Source organism: Lemur catta, chromosome 4 (assembly GCF_020740605.2).
Source record: "Lemur catta isolate mLemCat1 chromosome 4, mLemCat1.pri, whole genome shotgun sequence".
Taxonomy (NCBI): domain Eukaryota; kingdom Metazoa; phylum Chordata; class Mammalia; order Primates; family Lemuridae; genus Lemur; species Lemur catta.
The window spans coordinates 34,442,429-34,465,664 of NC_059131.1; the positions used below are offsets into that span (position 1 = coordinate 34,442,429).

Genomic DNA, 23,236 nt, shown 5'->3' on the forward strand with positions numbered 1-23,236 from the left:
AGCACCTCCATTTCTGCTCATGCCTTCTCCTAAGGTGGGGCTGGCATGTCCTTCTTATTGGCCATTCCTCCCACATGGGTGTTATTTTGCCACCTCAGAGGTCACACCCATCAGCCTGGCAGCTGGGCCAGTCCAAGCGAGGCTTCTCTGGGTCCTAGCAGTGGACGTGGCTAAGACTCCAGATTTTTCTGCTTGTTAACTCACTCTCTACCCTCCCGCCCACCGCCTCCAAATTCTTAGCACACCTGTTATTTAGACTATATGATTTTGCTGTAGGTTTTCATATTTAAAAATTTTAAGAGTCTATCAATTGTATATATTTGCTAATTTAAAAAATAGTTTGGAGGAGAAAAAGGGAATTGTTACCGCATTAACAGATGTGTGTTGATTTCTGAAGTGATTATGAATATACATTGTGAATGGAGTGTGATCAAATGGACTGTGTCCTTCTGGAGGGAAGGAAACCATTAGTGCTTCCACTAGACTGAAATCTTACGCTTTCCCCGAGGCAGTGCATGGTGGCCCTGGACCAGTGACTCCTTCATGATTGTTTAGATGACAGTGTGACAAACACACAAGACCTTTCGTGGTCAAAAATCTCATCCCTAGATCTAGTAATGGTGACATTAGACTCTAAGTCATTGGCAACCTAGGTGTGAGGGATGAGGGGTCTTTAAAACTGCATCCTTCTTATCAGTAAGCACTTAGGAATTCAAGTAGAAAAAAAGTTTGACCCTTTCCTTAAAAAAAAAAAAATCACTGAACTCTTTTTGAAAGATGACAAATTCTGGATTTGTGGGGTCAAAAGTCACAATGTTTAACAGTAGATATAGCATATGTCTGTGCGAAATATCTCATGGGATTGGCCTGAAGCCAAACACAGGGGGTATGGTTTTCTGGTCCTGGAGTTCAGTGACAGGGAGTGTAAGGATAGACTTTTTTCTTAAAGTCACAAAAGGGGTTAGTTTCATTTGGATGGAGTAACATGCAAGTGTGAGGGAAGGAATGACTCAGCCAAAGCTTCTCATAGAGGAGGAACTGTGGCCTCTGCCAGCTTGTCCTTCCTTTCTACCTCCCATACTCCCCACTCCTAAACCAGCTAAATGGCCAGACAAGGGGCAGATGGGTATTACGTGAGATCACACATGTAGCAGGACAGGGACTGGTATACTGGAACAACCCTGAGAGTGGTCTTTAGAGTCTGAGCCCTAGGGGCCTCTCTTGCCTTTCCTGCTCCCAGCCCCAGTATGTGACAACGCATGGGAAGTTGTAAAGTGCTAATGGGAGAGCCCAGCCTTGCAAGACCTCTTCCCCTGTGAGATCCCATCCATTCCAACCTAATTTCCAACCACATCCTGGACCATACTATTACTTTGATGGGACTACTGAGGCCATCTTTCTCCCTGTCTTTCCAAGGGTGCACTCTACAAAGAAGAGAGGAAGCAAGAGACCTAGGCTTATCCCTTGTGAAAACAAGTAGGTGTTCCCCTGGTACCATAGCCTTTGTCTCCAAGTTGTCCAATCCAGAGTTGGGAGACAGGTGGGGAGATTTGCTGGGAGGTAGGCAGTTTGCTCCCATTTTAAGCAGCTGGGGAGCTTTGCTTATGGGTGTCCTCTGCTGCCCCCTGTGGCCAAAACATCAATGTCTCTAGAGACACCCCTCTAAACTCTGGAACCCAGCTCCCTCACCCCCACTCCCACCGCCACCTTTCAAAAAGTTTTTCCCCTTTAGTCCTCTATGAGCTCTAAAAAGCAAAATAGGCACTCTAGCCACAAGCCTGCATCTGGTTTACACTCTTAGCTCCTTCCTGCAAAGGTTGTTGAACTGAATTCTGCAAGAAATCTTAAGAGGTCATTGGGCCACCCAGCTCCACTCTAAGCAAGGCTGGGTCCAGTCCTTTCAGGAATCACATAGGACTTTTGGTGAATCTTAAACACTGCCAAAATCTCAGACTCTTCAAAGTCTGGGATTTCCACAAAATCTGTCCAATTGTTTATTTTAGCTTGGGGACCTTTCACTTATAGGGCAAAATCCCAATTAGGAAAACAGGCAGGTTGGCCCTGGGGAAGGAGCTGTATTAATACAATTGAGCGACTTTTTACCTATCCTCTTTAAAAAAAAAATCGAAAAAGCTAATTTCATAAACTTAATCCTGCTAAAATGTTCTCTATGGGTTGCAGGTGTTGCTTTGTGACCTGCCACGCACAGCCCAGGACTCAGAAGCTCTTGTGGCAAACGACTTTGGGCACCTGGAAGCCACCAGCGTGACTTCCCCTACTCCAGTCACAAGTGAGGGAAATAAGTGTATGGCAGATTAAGGAAGAACTGTCTACCAATTTGAATTCCTCACTAGATAATTAAATGTGTCCACTAGAATTGGCTGGTTGGAAAAACCCAGTACAAAATCATCTCATTCCCGAAACCACCAGCCCCAAGAAATAGCTCCTTAGAGAGAGATTTGCAATCTTCGTTTGAATTCATTGACTGTCAAGGATGATGTTTGATTTCGAAGTCTGTATACATAGAGCTCAGAAAATGAGAAATTTTCTGAGCTAGGAAAATGAGAAAATGTGTATAATTCCCAGTTCGCCTTGGATTTTTCCCCTTCTGCCTTCCCAAGGTTCCTGAAAAGTATCCCCACCCCTCTTCCTGCATACAAGGGGGAAATACGAGTTCATTGTGTAATATGGCACTGAAACAAACCTACCCTCCCCCGAAGATCGGTTTATGTATTAACAGATTATTCTAGTAGGAAATGTGGCAAGAGGCTAAAGGGAGAGGTGCAGTATGGCGCACCAGTCCCAGGGCGCACCAGTTCTCTTGCTCATGCTTTCTTTTCAACTCACACCTGTGAAGCCCAAGGGCCTCCCAAGTCCCTTGCTGAGATGTTTCTGCGCAGGTAGGGAACGGCAGGGCTCGGCGCGGGGCAGAGCCGCACCAGGGCCGGCGAGGGTCGAAGGCAGCGTTTAAAGCGCAGCTGAAAAATCCCTAAGCTCTAACTGCCTGCGTGAGCCCTTAAATCTAGTCTCCCAACACCTGTAGCCGTCACATTCCTAGGACTTCAATCGAACCCGGAGTCGCTGAGGGGAGGCCCGAGATGCAGTGACTTGCGGACACGCTGCTGTCACCTCACGATCACACTGGGAAGCCATGCTGATCTCTCCAACTCTGAACTCGCCAGGACTCGCGCGGTGGTGGCGGGGTGTTGCGAGCAGGGGGCGGCAGGCCAGATGGCGCGAAGGCCCTCCTCTCCCGCATCCCGCCAACACCAGACCGCCCTGCACAAGCCCGCAAGCAACAGGTGTGCTGGTTGAGCGAAGGGAAGAGCAGGCACAGCCCTGGCTCAGTATTAGTGCACTGTTTCTTCCAGGCCAGACCCGCAGGTCTCCCTGCCTCTCCTCCCAGACAGCAAAGTCCGCCAAAAGGGGCGCAACGCCTGGGCCCGGAACGCGGCGGCTGGGGTTCGCGTAATTACCCCCACCGGCCCGAGGGGCCACGCGCGTGGCAAGGGAGGCGGGAGGGCAGCATGGTAGTGTCTCTGTGAGGCCCGGCCAGCGCGGGACGCTTGGCGCTCGGGGTCTGTCCTCGTCCCAAGGGCACGGCGTGGGTGGGAGGACACCCGCGCTGTGGCGCACTCGCGGAGCCCCGCTCCTCGCTGCTGCCTAGCCCCGCACAAGCTGCACCTCCGCAGCACGGGGTCCCACCCGGCTACCCGCCACCCCGGGGACCTCATAAACAACTCCTGGAACTGCGGAGGCGGGCGGGCGGGCCGCGGCGGAGCCGGGCGCAGGGCAGGAGGCGGGCCGGGGTCAGGGCAGAGGCTGCGGCCGCGCCTCGCCATTGGCCGGGAGGCAGTGGGCTGCCCGGGCGCGCGGCGCGGGCGGGGCCTCCCGGCGCGCGCCCGCCCCCCGCGCCCTCCCCTGCGCCCGCGCCCCTCGCGCCCTCCCCTGCGCCCTCCCCTGCGCTGGCCGCCGGAGTTTTTAAAGTGGGCTGGCCGCCGCGGGAGCCTTACTTTCGGGAGCGGCCCGCCGCACAGCCCCGGCGCCCGCCGCCCTCCCGCCCCAGCGATCCTGAGGCGGCCGTACAATCCTCGGCAGTGTCCTGAGACTGTATGGTCATCTCAGCAGCCTCGCCCGCCCGGCCTCGGACTCCTTCCAACTCCGGTCATTCGAACCACTTCTTTTTTTGAAAACCCAGAAAAGTGACTCCTTTTCGAGGGAAAAAGGAACTTCGGTTCCCTTCTCGCTGTCCTCTTTTCGCGTCTGACAACCTCCACCCACTCCTTTCCCCGACCCCGCCTCCGCACGCAGGTTCCTCCCAGTCACCTTTCTTCACCCCCCTCCCCCGCACCTAGCCAGCCGCCCGCAAACTTCCACCTGACTGTGCGGGGCGCTCGGGACCTGCGAGCGCTAGGACCCTTAACACCCGCCCGGACAGCGGGGAGCGGACGAGGGCCACAGCGAAGGAAGCGGCTGCAGCCACCACCCGCCGGGGAGCCCAGGTGCTCGGCTTTTCAAAGGGCCACAGCGACAATGACAGCTGACAAGGAGAAGAAAAGGTAAGCGGGCGTCCGAGCAAATGAGGGAGCTGCTCTGTAGCAATGGCCCGGGCTGCGCGGGGCTGGCGCAACCGAGAGCGATTGGGAGAGGGGTGTGGAGAGGTCTTCGAGGCCCGAGGATCAATTTGGAGGGTTTTGAGGGAAAGAGCAGGTGCCCCGTCTTGGGACGCAGAGCTTAGGCTTCGCGGTGGAGAGTTCTGTGGCTCAAAGGAGTGGAGAATCCGCGCGCGCAACGAGGCCAAGAGGCCGAGGGACCTGGCCCTGGAGGTCGGAGGTGCTCCCGCGGTGCCTTTCAAAATCTCCCAGCCCTTGTACTACACAACTGTGGCCGGCGCTTGAAACGTCTCTCGGTTGATGGCCTCGACCTTTTCAGGTCTCTCATGCTGGGGCAGCATCCACTCTTATCTTTCACTCTGGATCCCCCGGGTCTTTCCAAATGCTCTCCTATGCCCGCACCGAGCCCCAGACTGGCCAGGGGCTGGAGGCGGAGCGCGACGCAGGTACGCGCCCCAGCCGAGTTGCCGGGACGCCGCAGTGGGCCCCGCTCCCGGGCTCCACACCCCACCGAAGCTTGTAGAACCCCCTTCCCTCACCCTGCACCTTGACTCCGCCGGAGAGTGGGTAGTGACCTGGATTGCCCTGCGGGGGCAGGTGTCTTGGTGTTCAGGGAGGGGATGGCGACCCTGGGCCCCCCTGGCAGGTCCGGGTGTCTTTCTCCTAAGAGGACAGAGAAGGGCAGCCACTGTCTGCCTGCCTGCCCTCGCGAGCCGCCCGGCACTGGGTGAGAGGCAACTCCGGCCAACTCTCGCTGCCCTCCCGCCCCCTCCCGGCCGCTCCCAGTCCGGGCTCCCTCTGAGCCAGGGTGGGAGCTTACAGCACGGCCGCCAGACGTGGGCACGGCCTCACCTTGCGCGAAAGTGCGCGGCTTGCCGCCTGGCCCCTCGCTCCTCCTCTCTCCATTCGTGCTGTCCCAGTGGGCTGGAGCTTCCATCACCGCACTTGGCGGCGGATTGTCAGGTCTAGCCTGCTGGGGACTGGAATCGAACTTGCGGCTGCAGACCCGTGGCGGGGCGGCGGTGAGGTGGTGCGGGGATGAGGAGGATCGAGCCCCGAAGGGAGGGGGTGACTGGCCCGGAGGGCTCAGTGCCTGGGTTGATTTGCTCTTGTGCTGACTGCCACTGCGGGACCAGAGCCAGAAACCGTGTGTCCTCCGGTTCCCACCTCCGGGCACCGATAAGGATTTGATAAACGGGAGCGAATCGCGCCCGTTCTGGCCAGGCGCCCAGGCCCTTCACTGCGGGATCACTAGGGGAGGGGATTGGGCCCCGTTCGCTCTTTCCGGCCCAGTTCCCCGGCTCGAGATCGCGCCCCCAGGCCTGGGACAAGTGAGGCAGCCCTGAGACTGCGCTGGCGGTTCCCGGGGCTCTCGGAGCGGCCCGGGGGTCCTGTCTTTTGAGGGCAGCGAAGCAAGGAAGACGTTACGATTCCAATGCATTTTGTAAAACCAATCATGATGGCAAAAATATTGATGAAACAATCAAAAAACAAATTTATAGACAGCCCCTCTGCGAGCGCTCTCTGCTCCGGAGATGGCAAGGGAACTTAAACAGCACATTTTACAACTGTGATGCCGATCAGATCAGCGAATGTCGCAATCATCAAGGTGGGGCCTGATGGTAATCTTGACAAATGTGTGAAATGTCAGCGTCACCTGCGCGCCTCAGCGCCGGTTCTGTGCAGTTTTGCGCTGTATATTAATCGTCGCGAGAAACTTGGGAACAGGGAAGAAATGATTGCGACACACCTGGCTACAGTACCTCCTTCGTTAGCGGGCTGACGGAGAGAGAGAGGGAGTCGGAGTGGGAGCGGGAGGAAAGTTGCTTAATTAGACCCCAAATTATTGGCGAGACTGGCCGCTTTAAGGACCACTGCGGGTACTGCCTGTGAAACGCCTAGGAGGCCACTGTGTGAGCTGGGGCACCTGGCTGGTGTCCGTGCCAGCGTGTACTCCCTCTGCGACCTGCCTGGAGTTTTGGGTAGCCGAATGGCAGAACAAACAGCGTGGCCCTCACCATCCAGAGTCCGGTGAGGTTGTCCAGTTCCTGTTGGACTAATTGTTTTGGGATTCGTTTTCTTTACGCCTGGCTATGTTTGCAGGGGGATTCTTTAGGGACCAAGATGTAATTGAAATATGTGAACCAATACAGTGAACGTTGGCGTTGTCATGTAAGCGGCCGGCTGTAGCTTTCCTGAGTACCTCACAAGAGCGATGTGACACCCAGGGAGCTCTCCCTCAATGATTCTGCCTCCCGGGTAGTTCTTAAATGTTTGTGTTTCTTTCTTTCAGCTGAGCTATTTCTTCCCCAAAATGTAAAATGCACAGAATATTTTCAGTGTTCCTTCTATAATAACAATAGCCCCTCAAGAAATGGGCAGATTATTTTGTCCCAAAACATTCATGTGCGGATGGATATGTTAGTGTTTAATAATAAAGAGTTTGGTTTCTAAACTTTGGCTGGTTAGCTGGTCTCGATAAAAGGTACCACTTTTGGTGGCAGTGGGCATTTGCAATGACATCAAAGATGTCAGAACTGAGGCTTGGTGAGGGTACTGTACTTTCACTCATCTTTTTATTCACCCATCTGTCAGGAGTGAAGTGGAAGGCTCGTTAACCAGCCAGAGTTCCTGATTCTAGGAGGAGCTAGAAAGTGGGTGACTCGCCTCCTGATAAAACAATTTCTGAGTCCTTTCTCTGGGAGAGAAAAGAGTGTGGAAGTTCTTAGATGTGTGAGGATTGGAGAATGGGTCATGTAAATGTAAATTAGGTCCTAGATAATCAGGGCTCAAAGTCCAGTCCCAAAGCCAGACTGAGTTCCAAGCACCTTCCAGGAATGCTTATCTAGTATTGCTTAGTGCAGTGTGAGCTGTGGAACGGGAATTGGAGACATCTGGAGCAGAAGTTTTCAGGTTACCTCACCCTACCCCTGACAGCTGGACTTAGCTGTTCCTTTGCTAAAATCAAATCAAATTCCATCATTTTTCAACTCTGAAAGGAATAATATTGCTAGATGGGTTTTCTCAATTTAAGCATTGCTTAATAAATATTCATTCAACACTTGATATGTTTCTGTTACATTACCAGAAACACAGAATAATGCAGAATTGATATAATACATTATTGGTTCAGATATTTAAATATTAATTCATACAGGTTTCATGAAGTTCAAAAGAATGCTGTGGCTTCAGATTTTTCAGTGTTGTTTAAGGGAAACCTAGAATTATTTTATAAGAGATCATGGAAACCATCTAGTCAAATTTTTCTCTTTCTGAATAGGAAAACTGAGGCCCAGAGAGATTAAATGACTTCTCCAGTGTTGGTAAGAATCAGAACCCTGGTTTATTACTTTCATTAAGTATGTATTTTGCTATTCACAAAAGAGTAGTCCCAGCCCTGAAATGCCTCTAGACAGGATGGTTTCCAAAGGATTAGAGCACCCTCCCTCACCACACCCCCCAAACCACTGAACCTGATAGAAAGGAGATTTGCTTTTCTAGATAATTATAAAAGCCTTCAGGCTGCAGCAGGAGTGATTCTCTTTGCTTTTTGCACAGAAAAGAAGCGGAGTTGGTGCTGGTCCCAGTGTCTGTAAACTTTGGGAAGTATGAATTCACTGTCATAGTGCTCTCCCTTTATTTCAGTTAGAAAAAAAATATATACTTACATAGATCGAACTCATTAAACAAAATCAAGGACTGCTCCCCAATGTAGCAGATTGCTTTGTGAAGTAGAGAACATTCAAGCAGCTCCTAGACCAGGGGTGGGGAACCTTTTCATGTTGGAAGGCTGCATTAATTTAGCAGTAATTAAATAAGGCCCCATTCAAGAAACTTGTATTAGATATGCTTAAAAATGTACAATATTTTGTAAAAATCTAACTACTATGTACTTAATAATTTCAAAACATGAAAACTATTTGTTAATTTTAAAGTTAACTAACCGTTTAATGACTTTGTTGTGTCTGCTTTTTGTTGGAAAGCATTTGAATATTTGGTTGCAACATATGAGGTCCGCAGTTTCAGCTGATCCTCTGTAATGGGTATCAGTCATTTGTGACCTTAAGGGCGTCTTGACTTGGGTTAGGTAGGAGAATGTAGATTCACAGCAATAAGTGGTTGAAAAGCAAGAAAGCATTTTTGGGGCATGTTGCCAAAGGCATGGGTATTCTGCATTTTTCATATTTCAATCTGATCTTTCCTAGCATCAAACAATGACTTTAAAATGTCACCTGCTGAGAGTTCAATCAATTCCATCTGTAGTTCTTTAGGTGCCTTGGTGATATCAACTAGGCGAGGCTGAAATGCTAATTTGAGTGTGATGTCATGATTCTCAAAATCAGTGAACCTTATTACCTTTCATTGTATCCTCTAATTAATAGGTCTATAACAGCTGTGTATTCTTCATATGATTAACATATATCATCTTGCTCATCCATGACCTTTGCTAACTGGGGAAGATATTCATCCAAAATTTCTTTTTGAAGAAAAAATGTTTTGGAAAAAAATAGCTTTTTTTGAAATGCTTGGATTTTTTTGCCACATATCGTATATAGACTTAGTTTTACTTTGCAAAGAAATATTCAAGTCATTTTGATTTGACATGTCACACAGAAATGCTGCATTCCTACAGAAATTTTCTTTTAACAATTCACATTGCTGATTCTATTCTTCATAAAATTTAACTATCTGTTCTTGCAGAGAAAATTTTGGCTAACACCTGTCACTGTGAATAGCCAACTTACTTTAGAATGATATGGGACATCACACTGAATACCTCATCTTTCAACTTTAGCATGTTAGGAAACTGATAATGCCGTGTTGCATTTGCAGGAATATAGTTAACAATACTTATAACTTGTTGGAAAGTGTCACTTAAAATAGTAGCTTTAGCATAGAGATTTTGTTAACGCAAGATACAGTGAAAAGAAATAAGAGCATCTGGATCTGTTAATCCTTTTTTTATCTGTACAATAAAACCTTCATGTTTTCTTGTCATGGAAGGTGTACCGTTGGTACATATGCTGACTAAATTTACCAAATTAAGTCCAACTTCATGGCATTTATCTTGAAATTTGTTGAAGATATCTACTCACTGTGTTCTGTTCACAAGAGTGCCCGAAGTGAGTAACTCCTTGTAGCAAAGAAAATCTTCTATTATGACCAGAATGAAGCATAAAACCTGTGCTGAGTCAGTAGTATCAGTTGATTCATCGAAAGCAATCAAATAATATGTATTTTCCTTTTGAAGTATTGCATGAAGTTGTTCTATTAAGTTGAAGACTAATTCATGTTGCTGATCAATTATGGTTCTCCTTGAAAGAGGCAGTTGTTTGTTTATACTTTGAAATGTTATCAAAGTCTAAGCATCCTACAACATCGACAATGCATTCTTTCATAATTATACATCACTGAATGGCTTCCCTTTTTTCCTGAGCATAAGGAAAAATATAAGTTGCTTCAGTGGCATTATTTCCAGGTCTTATTGCTGCTTGAAAGCATTGTCTTTGCTTTTGCTTTTCATCTTTCAATTTCTGCAATACAATCTTTTGTACCTCTGTCTCTAATTTAAAATATTTGTGGTCCTTATGAGTGTTATAATACTGATGAGCGTTGAATTTCTTTAATGTTGTTATTGTAGTATCACAAAGCAAGCAAATCATCTTATCTTTAGCAGAAAAAAGATAATATTTCAATTCCCGATCCTCATTAAAAAATCTGTTTTCTTCAGCGTTTTCTTGGTCTTCTTTGACATGATGGGTTGTCAAGCAGACAGGCTTAAAAAATACTGTTAAAGCTGTGCAACTATTCACAAATTCCACTTCAAACAGAAATACAGTGAACTGTTGTCAAAAGCTGATAAAGACTGGTGTACTCCAGCCCTGTAAACTCTCACCAACCAGCCTGGTGTGTAATGGCGCCAGTCAGGTGGGGGAAGTTAGAACTAAATCATGAGCATAGCAGCCATCAATTTAGCACTAATGGCTTACTAATGTTCTAAGTGTGCCTGTCAATCTGGGAGGATTATTTCATTGGAATTTATTTTACTCTTTGGTGTTTTAAATACAATCATTTTAAAAATAAAAATTAAAAGATGAACAAAAATGTATTAAGGAAAATAAAAGGATTTGTTCTGTAAAATTTGGATTCAGTCAAAAGGCTGCACTTAAGGACCTAGAAGGGCACATGTGGCCTTAAGGCCATAGGTTCCCCACCCCTATCCTAGATTGTTCATTCTTGCAGTGGGTAAGTTGGCATTTTCACTAGGAGTGGAAACTATGAGACTATAACAGTTTAATTTACTTAGAATGTAAATCTGTGTGTGTGTGTATGTGGGGTGATTCTCAACTTTCTAGGAATTTGTCGTATAAAGTGTTTAGAAATAGAAGAAATCAATTAGATAATTATCAGTGCTCCAGGATTTTAGCTCAATACACTTGAAAATACTTGCTGTCATTAATTATTTCAAGATTTAGGCTTTTCTACTTTTCAGGAAGTCTATTCTATCTTGTAGTATTTGCTTTTTGTATTTTCCCTAGTTCTGTCCTATACCAACATGCTAGTTTCCCTTTTCATTTTAGCCAAATGAATCTTCCCTTCTGAAGCCAAATGACTCTTTCGTTCACTGGTGGCTTTCAGTACTGACTGTCACTGGTGGTTCATAGCAGGTCTAGCTTTTACCACTATTGTCAAGTTAGCAATGTTTGCTCCCAGGGCCCAGTGCCCTTTACTCCCACCCCCCTCCCCCAGGACCAGGCCTATTCTCATGATGGAAACCAGCTCTGATATTCATATCAAGATATAAATCCATGAGACAGCAAACGTGTGCTGAACACCACCTAATCTAGCTAAAATGCTGAAGAGAAGACTGAGAAATAGGGCACATAGTCCTTGTCAAGTTGCTTAGACTAGGGGGGGAAAGGGAGACACAGGAAGTTAACTGAAAATATGCATAGCTGGCAGCTTGCATGTGACTTTTTTGTAGGAATCAAATATTTTGAAGCTAAAGATAAGAAGCTCTGAGGAGCATTTCACGTAGTAACCACATACTCAAGCATACACAATTATTTAAGAGCATTGTATGTATCTGAGGATGGAGAAGTTGGTTCATAGTGTCCTTGGGACCAAATGGGGCAGGTGCTGACCAGCAGGGTACAGACTGGCTCTGAGAGAAGGTCAAAGGGGGAAAGTCAGTGTTGGAGTAATGAGAGGGAAGAGAACACGGAGGGTCCCTATCGTGCACTTCCACGCCACAGACAGAAAGGCCCCCCAGACTGAATGTTCTTTACTGCACACTTGCTTTGGGTGAGGGGAGTGGAGGGGGAATCCGGGAGGACTCCATGTACAGTAGGCCAGAGGTGTCTGTCCCACTGAGGATGACAGTGGAGACAGCTGTGACTCCAGAAAGGCCACGAAGGGGAAGTGGGGGCTTCTTAACTAGGCTTTGTGAACGGGGTTCAGGGGACGTAGAAACGTCTGAAATTGTGTGCAAGGTATTATGTATATAAGCATCTTTTTCTGAAGGAAATCTGTTCAAGTCTCAATAGCCTTTCAGAGGTTCTGTGATCTGGAAAAGGCAAGTCCTTGCTCTTGGATGTCTGATTTGGTGACTGTCTTATGTATGTTTCGGGATCTTTCTGTTCAGGTCCCAGGACATTGCACTGCCAGTGTCTTCACCTGTCTTAGGGCGGAGGAAGGTGGTGTGTGCATCTAGTAGAGATTCTGCAGTACAGTGCAACATTTTTTGTCCCTGGCAGCCTGTCCACCTAACGTCTTCCCCCAGTCTTAGAAGGAGGGGAAGCCGAGTGCCCTGCACGAGGTTAAGAATGATGTGATTCATTTTGTTAATGCTTCTAAAAAATGGCTGTGAAAATAAATTTATCCTCACATTTTCCATCATCCTCAAATAGTTATTTGGAGGCCCTCCCTATACCAAGAATGTATGTGTCCTTAATAGAAATCCTATATGTAGTAGGATACAACAAAAAACTGAACACTTAGTCTTATTTGCCAGCACTGTTCTCAGAACTTTACATGGATTAATTCTTTTGATCCTCATAACAACCTTGTGAGATAAGCCTTGTTATTATCCCCACTTTACTGATGGGAAAGCTGAAGTATAGAAAGGTTAACTGCGCAGGGTCATTGGGTAGCCTGGGCAGAGCTGGGATTCGACGTGGGTCAGGTATCTCCAGAGTCTGAACTCCCGACCAGTGTTCATACCTCCTTACCTTACCTAAGATAGCTATAAAGTGTTTAATACCATGCCTGATTCGTGTAAGTACTCTGTAAATGATAACTGCTTTTGTTGCATTTATAATTATCATAATTACTTTTCTCTTTTATGACTCATCACTTGTATCAAACCTCACAAGCAGATAGGGATTGAAGATCTGAAGGGTGGACTTAGAACTCCTGAAATTTCTTATTTTTTGTGGGTTTTCCTCAACTCTGACAGGAGGTGGTTCTCGGCTACCCCAAGAAGTTCAAAGCTTTCCACCTCCCACCTTTTGCTGGTGGCAAGACTTCAATAATTCCTTCAGCCTTTGGATTCCATTGTGCAGGAGAACCTGTTAGAAGCTTTTCCTCTGTGGCTTCTGAAGAACCATCTACAAATCAAGATGCACAGGACTTCCTCTAGCTCTTTTGATCCTTTGAAATTGCAAGCACAGGAAGGAATGGATGGGGGGATAAAGAATAGCTATGATTGTTGCAATAATAATGTGTTGGATTTTCATAGAACCCTTTCTCTCATGAGCCCTGAGCCTTCAGTCATCACACCATTGGCCTCCACACCGTGAACCTGGAGGGCTTCTTGAGTTTTCCCAGTTCTGTGAAACAGATCACGCTGATGCATGTCATTACACAGAGAGAAGCAAGCCATGTCGGCAGTTGCACGTGACAGTCTGTGTGGTGGCCATCCGTGGGTACGTGCCACTAACAGCATCTGTGATTTTCAAGCAGAGGTTGGGCAGAATTTGGTGCCAGTTGTCTGATCTCACGGTTGGAAGCCACAGAACTGATCTGAAAGCACAAAGTCAAGAAGAGCGGAGGGGCCCTTTGAGATCCCTGGAGCTGAAGAGACAGGTGTGGAATGGACAAGAATGTTATCTACTTCTAAGTGGCTTTGTTTTTTCTAATTTCTCAAGAAATACTGGTTTGCTTAACTGCCTTAGGCTGTTTACAGGGGCCTCTTGTACGTCAGCAAAACTCTTATTACATGGTGTCACCACCAGAAGCTTCCCATGCTCCCAGGAGGCACATTTCCCTCCCTCTTAACTTGGAAAGATTCTTCAGTTTTAAAGTTACAAGTAATTTCTGTGCCAGGTAATGACTCTGAGAAGTAGATCCTTTTCTCATGTGGAAAAATATTTCAGAAAGGTGGCTTGTCAAAAAGGTAAATGACCTCATTTTAAAAATGTATTTATTTGCCATGTGCCCATCTGGCATTTTCTCAATTCTATAAAGCCATGGAAGTGGATTGTTAGAAGTCTCTTATATACTCTCAGTGACTTCTTGAACACCCCTTCTCCAGTGGAGCCCTCCAAAACAAAAAAAATAATCAAACCTAAGAGGTAAGTGCTAGGAATCATAACAGATTAGTGATTTTATTTGGTTAGGCTGTGCAATCAAACACCTAGGCAGGAAAATGAATCCATTATGCTATACCCATGGTTGTGATGCTGGAGTTTAATCCCCCACTGCCGTGTTGGCTGTCCCAGATGCTGAGGGTATGGCTCAATAGTATTCTTAGAAGTTAATCAACTCTGTAACAGTTTTAGTTGTGTTTTTTGGTCTCATTTTTAGTCCATAGTACCCTGATGTTAGCCTATGACTGCATGGAGTCAGTAGTTTGCTATGAATAAGAGGACACCTGGGCTCAGTCTGAGAAACTTCAGAAGCATTTTATAAATCCTTTAAAATATATCAATTAAAGTATATGATTACCAGCGACATGGGAGGAAGGATTGCTTAAGCCCAGGAGTTCAAGACCAGCCTGGGCAACATAGCAAGACCCCATCTCTAAAAAAAAAAAAAGAAGAAGAAGAAAAATTAGTTGAGGTACTAGGTCAGGCCTGTAGTTCCCACTATTTGGGAGGCTGAAGCAGGAAGATTGCTTGAGCCCAGGAGTTTGAGGCTGCAGTGAGCTATGATTATACCACTGCACTCCAGCCTGGGTGACAGAGTGAGACTCTCTCTTAAAAAAAAAAAAGTATGTGATTATTTTTTTGATAATAATCATTTAAATCACTGTGCTGTGTGGCTAGCCAGATGGTGTTTGTCTTTCTGTCCTTTGATATGGTATTAATACAGTATTAACAAACAGACATATTTTACTCTTGATAATACATTTTCATACTGTCACCACTTTGTGTAAGATTTGTCCTAATTGCCTCCGGGTAGGAGGCAGGGAGAAAGAAGAGCAACACATTTTCCTCATTTTATATTTGGGAAATGGAGCTGCTGAAAGAAGCAAACCACACTGTCTGGAGTGGACCCAGGTGTGGCGGTGAGGCTGGACCCCTGTGTACTACCTCGGGCCCTTGTTGCAGGTAATGAGCCACGAGCATAGAAGGGTGACGCCAACTTCCATGTCGACTCTTCTCATTACTAAATGAGTAATTACGGCAAATATTTACAGGCCTCCTTTACGACTTCCTGTTGACAAAGCACTTTGGAGTATCGAGAAAGATTGTCCTGGAAAAATACGTCATACACAGTTGCAGGAAAGAATGCCTTTGAGCACACAGAAAAATCAGCTTACTTGGCTTTGTTTGTGAATTCCACGTAGAAACAACAGAAAATTATGCTTATGGAGGGGCTGTTTGAGAATCCTTTCTTCTGAATTTCAATACAAAATTTTGAAAATCACTTATGGACTATCATATGTATGGGGAAATGGGACAAACTGTGATTTTAGAGAGTGTTCCAGAAATAAATAGGACTCTGGAAAGTTAGGAAAGTAAAATTTTGGGTCAAAGCGCAGGTCATTTGATAAATGTTCTTTTATGAACCTATTACGCTGACAATATTTTTTCTGAACGAAAACAATTGTGCTTGCTAGAGTAAATCAGGATATATAACATATGCCAAATGTGGGAATTCAGTGAGCTAGAAGAGTATCATTCACCTTATAAAAGATTCCCAGGATAAGTCCTCATAATGCTCCTTTCCTGTATATTTAGTTAAAAAAGGACTCCAGTGGAATTGCCTTCTCAGTAAGTTTCTGTAAGCCACTATACCCTTGTATTTTTCTCCTGTGTTTCCAAGAGTTCTCAGATGCTATTTTGGAATGGCAGCATTTACTCCAGCACTGGCTGAGGTTGACAAAGCTAATTTTGGTGCCCAGGGTAAAGGCAGAGGGAAGGCATCTGCAGAGCCAAGAGGGCTTTCTGGTGCCTGGGTTTGGAGCAGCATGGTGTTACCGGACACACCACATTTCACCTTTAGAACCTTTATTTGTGTGCTTGCACAACAAATGTTTACCCAGATATTAAGATAAGGATAGTATGAAGGTCACATTTTGCTGGTGACAAGGGAGCTTCTATAAATGTAACCATATCGAGTGCAACAGGAATCTGTCTTTTATTCTATGCCCAGGACTTAGGGGTATTAATGATGGGTGGGGCATGGGAGCCAAGGCTCTTCTCTGGCCTTTTGGCTTTCTTGCCTCCACTCTGCCTATCTTACTCAGCTGACATGCCCCTCCCTTTTGGGGAGGCCCTGTGTAGTGGTCAGGAATTCAGGGCAGATCCTGGTCTGTGTGGCTAGGCCACCATGTGCCCCTTTCCCCTGAGTCTCCTGGCATTCCGTGGAAATCGGTGCCCCCATGCATTTCCCTGCTGTCTGACCGACTGGGAGACATCCCAGCTCCCACAGTGGCTTTCCCAGACCCTCAGCAGAGTTCTCCATGGTGCCGATCCTGCCCCTATTTTAGGCCTCCTTGGCAGGATTGCCCTGTCCTGGGAGCACAGAAAGTCTTCAGAGTGTTAGATGGATATCTTTTGTGGATTTGGGTGTTTCTCTTCAGGATCTCTAAGACTTAGCCAGACACTCAGAGCCTGAATGAAGACATGGGTCCTTGGCCTAATTTTCTTCCCAAGGCAGGCTACATGGCAGTGGGGGTTCACCTCGCTGTCAATGAGGGACCTCACCTCTGCTCTCTGCCCCTTCCCCACCATCCAGTGTGCTCCTGAGTTCCTAATGGGCAGACCTCCTCCCTCTGCCCCAGAGGCAGTGTTGCAGCGCTCATTCCCATCCCTGTTCCCTCTCTTCCTACTCAGATAACTCCCACTTTCCTCTTTTGAGCCCAAGCTCCACAGCTTACACAGAACCTTCCATAGTATAATAATTCCCACACTGGCAACTCCCCTTCCATGTGTTACGAGCTTTCAGTTATGTTTGCCAAAGAGCCTGATTATATTTCCTTTTTATCTAATGACATTTTATTTGTTCTTGCCTTTCTAACAATATAGCATGTTGCCAAAGGGCAGGGATGTCTAATTTTTTGATGTGTCGTGTAATACCTTGCATTTTGGGGGCTCTGAAATGATGCTTAGTTTTTTAAAAAAGTCATAGAATTGCTTTGTTGATATCCCTTGGAAAGCCTGTCCCTTCGGCTCTGCTTTCTCTGTTCATGTGGATTTGAGCCCTTTACTCATTTCTCTTTAAAAAGAAAGGAAAAGAAAAAATTGGGAGGATCACAGGCAGGTCTTGTTAATACATAACTTTACATCAATGCAAACATCAGGCTAGTACTATGTCAGCACTTCTCTGCAAGAATGCCCTATACACTAAGGCAAGTACCAACCAAACAGAAACACTCCAGCTTAATCCCAAGGTTAAAAAGCCAAGTGGAGAAGTTGTACACAAGGGGACCGGCTCTCGGTTCAGAGATCATCTTCCCTGGGAAGCCTTCCCTGATTAGCCGCACATTGGTTACCCTTGTGTTTATATAGTCTCCAGTCAGTATTTCATTATTTGTATGATGCTTTTACAACTTACTTTTGAGTGTGTGAGAGAGAGTGTGTTTGTGTGTATCTGTCCCTGATCACCACTTAGATTGTAAGTCCTTCGAGAGCAGGGACCCAGTCATCTTATTCTGTTCTTTCTTCCCACAGCATTGAGAACAGAGATCTGTTTAGGTACTCAGCGATTATTTGTAGATTGAGTAATTCTATCTATGTCAGGAACCTTGGGATCTTAGTATGGAGGACTGGAAGCACAGGCGGACACCTTTGCTCAGAGCAGCATAACATATACTTATTGGATATGCACCATGCAGTAGTGAGGTTTGTGGCATCATCACTGTGTGTAAATGTTTGTAGGTTACCTACCAAATTCAGGATCTGTACTTTACAGTGAGGTTACAAAGAGGCATTAGATGGACCCTGCGCTCAGTCTCCTAGAATGATTTGTTCAAAACAATGTAAGATGTTTTATGTTAATGGGTGTCCCAGCCCTGTCTTCATGATGTTTCCATCTTATTAGGAAGTCAAAACTAGCTCAGATAAAATATTGAGCACAGTGTGGAAGATTGACAGTAATTAGGTGAGAGTGAATAAGGGTAAATAGATCTTGTGTGTTGGGGAAGGTTAGAAAGAGAAGTGATTAGCATAGATTAGAGGGAGGTTTAATGGAGGGGCATTAAAATCTAGGTCTTGAAGATTAGGGTAGAACTTGGGTAGGCAGATGGGTATGGGGCGTTCCAGTTGAGGTGAGCAGCATGAATAAAATGAGGAGGCAGGAATAAACAGGGTGTGCAGGCCGGGGCTGGTGAGCCGGCTCCTTCTGGAGCTGAATCTGGAGCTCTGTTAACAGACGGGAGATGAAGACCAGGCCTGGGCTGGTGCTGGGAAGTTTAGGGACAGGCTTCCCTGAGTCATGCCACGGTGGAATCTTTGGCTTCCTTGGGGCTGCAGGAGCAGTGCATGCCTCTTCTGGGACATGAGGAGCTGCTCAGGGAACCCCCACTCTCCCTCCACCCAGGTGCTCTAGTGTGAGCACCCAGGGGTGGCTGGAGGGGCTGTGGTCATCCTGCATAATGTTGACCTCAAAGCCCCAACATAGCCCTTAGGACATCAGTCATCTGTGAATGTGCCAAATCACTCTGGTGTATATTTCTTTTTGGACCATACCACCCCTCAAGGTATTAAATGCCATGTGTGAGTCTCCCAGTGTGCAGAGTGGGAGCTGGAATAGGACAGCCACACCTGAAATAGTGGTGATGCTCATCCCCATGTTGTCGTTCTGTTGGTAAAGCCTTTGTCCCCTCGATAATTTGATAAGGCCTTCATTTTATCCCTTCTTGCCCTTTCTCATCCAGATTCTAGGTTTTTGAGTCTGATCATTATAGAACGTTGGGGCAGTCCCTCTAACACCCCACTATTTGTAGGGAATGAGACAGCCAAATCCAAGTCAGACCACCCCTTTTGTCATTCTCTACCAGTAACTGTTCATTGCATGCCCTCTACAGGGTGCTGTGGCCAAGCTGTTCCTTGACCTTCTCCTCTCCTGGTGTTTGACCACACCATTTTCCTAAAGCCCTGGCTCTGATGTTCTTGAGCCAGTATTGCCAGAAGAGGGAGAGAAAAAAAGAGCTATCTCTTTGGAGTCACCTGGGTAGGGCAACTGGGGTGTTTCCCCTCCCCCAGCAGGTGTAACCTTTCCCCTGGGGGAATTTAGAAGCACTTAAGGTCACAGCTGAACACTTGTGGGCCAGGCCTTGGCCAGAGATCCCAAATCACTGGAGAAGATCCCACTCTAGGGACCAGCTGAGGCCAGCAAGTCTCATCCAAGTCACTTTAGCTCACTCTGCCCAGTGGCACTTTGAGGGAGGCTATAGCTCCTGAAATCTCTTGGCTTGGAATTTAACCTCATAATGACAACTACATGTCTGGTCTCTTATTCCTTTTCTATCTGTCTGGTAATTGGTAAACTGGGAAACTGCTGCCCCATCCAGGCAGGATTGGTTGGCTCAGTGGTTGGCTCTGCAGCCATTTGCTCCACAGGGCCTACTATGTGCAGGCTGCTGAATGCCGGGCCTGAGTCCAGGGAAGGGTCCTCTGGAGCCAGGTGGAAAGAAACCCAGACTGTCAGGACCAGCAAGGGACACCAGAGAGCACTGGAGAAGAGTATAGCCCAGCCCAGCCCAGCCCAGGGGGCTGTCTGGGGCCTTGGGCATTCCTTGGGAAGTTGCCTGAGGGATGCCCAAAGGCACTGTCTAGGCCAGAAAGTGGTGTTTATCCAAATATTGCCACGGCTAGAAATTTGATTCTACTACCTACCTTCTCACAGCTCCAGGTAGGCCTCAGGAAGAAAAAGGAAGGTGTTCTAACCAAGCTAATCTGTGACCAGGTATCTATTAAGGTGTGAAGCCTGTGAACATATCCACATCTGCTCATTTGTGTTTATTTTCTTTTCTCTTCCTTTCCAAAGTAAAAAGTCCTTTAGAAAAATTCCAACTTTGCCACCTTGCCTCTGCTGAACTCTTTGCAAGCTCCTTTCCCCACCCGGTTAGTGAGGTGGTGGGACCTGGGCACACCTGAAGGGGGTGTGGTCACTGTGACCGCCAGCCAGCGCAAGGCCTTGGGAAAGCTGGTGACCAGAGCACCCAGGAAGAAAGGAGTCTGAGACGGCCGCGAGCATTGATTCTTTCTTTCCGGAGCCACCCTTTTGAGCACATTTGAAACCAAACATAAGCCTGTGATTCTGGGCCACCTGGCGCTCCTTGTATGGGTCCAAATATTACCAGGGTAATGACGACAGCTTGATTCTTCTTGAGTTAGATCTTCAGGGCCAAGGCAGAGTACATGTTTATTTTGGAGAGGGACAAACTTTCACCCACTTGAATTTCTTTGCCTCCAAAATTAGTGTCGGGATGACCACAAGGATTCTGTGTTTCTTGGCCTTTGTCTTGCCAGATTGTAATTGCTCCCAAGTCACCTTCTGTTTTTTCATGTCCCTGGCAAAGCCTGCCTCTACTTGAGGTTCAGAGGAGTCTAAAAGACTATTCTAGATCTTTCTCTAATGTATGTGACCTCTCTGCACATTTCTAAATGGGAGTTTGATGTACGCTCTTCATTCTTGGAGTACTGTTATGAGATTGAAATGAGCTAGAGTTTCAATAAAACTATACATTTTTAAAGTGTATTTCTAAAGTCACTTTTGCAACCATTATCTCAATCGAAAGACCTTTGAAAAGTATAAAGTGCAGAACTTCAAGGCATTATTATTAACAAGCATAGCAATATAATCATTAGGGACATTATTACCTACTGAAGTGATTTGATTGCAGGTGGCAGGGAGCCTTAGGAGAATCTAGAAGGAGACTCTTGCTCTCAGGCCCTTAAATATCCCTCCTGGCTGGGCTTTTCAGGATTATGGGGTTTTGCCAATAATGATTTCAGGGTATGAGTTATATTTTTGCTCATATCCTGAGAGGTGAGGAAACCTGATAACACCAAGAGATCGAGGAAACTCCCAGGACTCCTGTTAAGTGGTCTGGCCTCAGATATGCCCCTTTCCATGTCTGGTCAGTTCCCCTCTCACCTGTGGAGAGGGAGAGGGTCCTGCCAGCTGGGACCCTGTTAAGAATGGGAATTTGCCTTGCATGTAGCACACGCAAATCTCTAGACCTAAAGGGCTCTCTCTGCACTGTGTCCTCTGAGGTCCTGCCTGTTACTTTGTGTCTTATGAGCAAGACCTAATTGTGGGCTCCCAAAGAGAGTAAGGGACTTGCCCAAGGTCTTCAAGAGGTCAGACAACCTATTGGAAGATCTAGAAACAGTGAATACTGACACCTAGAAGATACTTTGGCTTCCTGGTATTACTAGAAGTAGGAAAGGGGTTTTGGGTGCAGAAGCCTGGCTTTGCTGCATACAGACCTGGTGGGTCACTCAGCTCTCACCCCAGATGCATCATCCGTAACATCTCCATGCCTCTTGTGCCTAAGTTTGTCCCTCAGCCCCACCCACAAGGCTGGCCGGTTGAGTTTGGGTCCCAGCTTTGGGACCTCATCAGGGAAGCCTTTTCTGTCCTCCCTCATTTAATCTCCATCCCTGCTCTCTTTTTTTTCTTTAACAGCACTTCCCACAAGTTGTAATTTATTTGTTTGCTTATTATCTCTCTCTCTCTCTCTCTCACTCACACACACACACCCTCCCCCTGTTTGTGAGATCAGGGAAGGTGAGGACCACACATTACATGCTTGCCACCATATTTTTAGTGTTTGGGGCAGCACCTGGCACATATGAGCTGCTTCTTAAATATTTTGTTAAGTGAAATAGTTAATCCAGGGTTGCTGAGTCTTTGTCCTCAATGCTATCATTTCTTGTATTTGCTCAGTGCTTATTTTTTTCCCAAAGCTCTTGATAGAGATTAAAGCAGTTGTTTTCATCATATAGATGAAACAATCGAGGCACAACAGTGTGATCACAGAACCAGAGAGTGGCAGCACCTGCATGAATAGCTCCCAGCCCTAGACTCCTTCCATGGACCCGTGCTACCTCTCTTGGCACCTTATTTTTCTGCCGTGGTGATGTTATTGTTTGTCTTATTTGGCAATGTTTGTACCGGAGGAGTAAAGGCCATTGTGTGTTGGTGGTGTCTGGAAATACACAGCAGGGTCCCAGGAGAACGCTGCTGTCGTTCTCACCACAATTAGCAATTGTCAGGAGAGGGACAGTGATTGGGAGGGTGCTGCTCCCTACGTGGCCGGTCCTGCGTTTGGAAACTCCGCTGCCTGTTCCTCCACAGAGGCTGAGTTGGTGGGGGCGTCCTAGGACCACAGCCCCATTTCTGCCCAGCCCTAGCTCTCACTCCACTCACACCTAGGCACTTTCTGCTTGGGAAAATGTGTCTGGTAGACTTCCTGCGGCCTGCTGGACAGGAAAGGCAGTGATAACCAGCTGGATGACCTCTCTGGGCCTCAGTTTCTCCATCTTCAGAATGGACAGTAGGTGGGAACCAGACAAGATGGGCTCAAAGATCCCTTCTAGGGTTCCAACCCCACTGTTAGGTGGATTTTAGTGGCACCTGTTCCTGACTCCTGTTCTGTTTGCTTTCTTGGAGGGAAGGTGGGAGAGTAAAGATGATTGGCAGGGGGTGGAGGAAGGAACTCCCCGTTCTGTTAGAGTGGAGGGGCAGAGACTTGGAAATCACTATTGGGCATGCCCTGACCCACTTCCATGACAGCAGCAGGACCACCACCCTCAAGAAGGAAGTGGGCTGAGGTGTGACAGAAGGTGGGCTGCCCAGTGGTTTCTACAAGAAGGGACAGCTGTGTCAGGAGGGGCAGTGTCTCTGTCCCCTGATGCCAGGGAGAAGCAGGCAGGTGCTGGGGTGAGTGGGAGCACCCTGAACTAGGAGACTTGGCTCCCGACTCTGACACCACCATGCTGCAGCTGTCACAGCCTCCCTCTGGGCCTCAGTTTCCACGTCTGGCAGATGGCTGCTGTGAGCTCTGCCCTGCCGATTGGATTGGGCCTTTGAAAATGTAAATTACTTCAAAAGAAAGGGTCATTATTATGATTCATATATATCAATATAAAACAATATCACACATATAGACACGCAAACCTATCTGACGTGAAACGACTGTCACGAGCAATCTGAGGCAGTGA

The 23,236-nt window shown here is 46.9% G+C and overlaps 1 protein-coding gene across 2 annotated transcripts in view; it reads left to right on the plus strand.

Annotated features, from left to right (window-relative positions):
• The first annotated feature begins 3,998 nt into the window (after window positions 1–3,998).
• EPAS1 (endothelial PAS domain protein 1) overlaps window positions 3,999–23,236 on the plus strand; it is an 88,820-nt gene continuing 69,582 nt past the window's right edge. For both annotated transcript variants that reach the window (XM_045549531.1, XM_045549532.1), the window contains exon 1: window positions 3,999–4,559. In XM_045549531.1, the coding sequence (XP_045405487.1) occupies window positions 4,534–4,559 (26 nt within the window). In that variant the 5' untranslated portion in view covers window positions 3,999–4,533. The remainder of the gene's footprint in view (window positions 4,560–23,236) is intronic.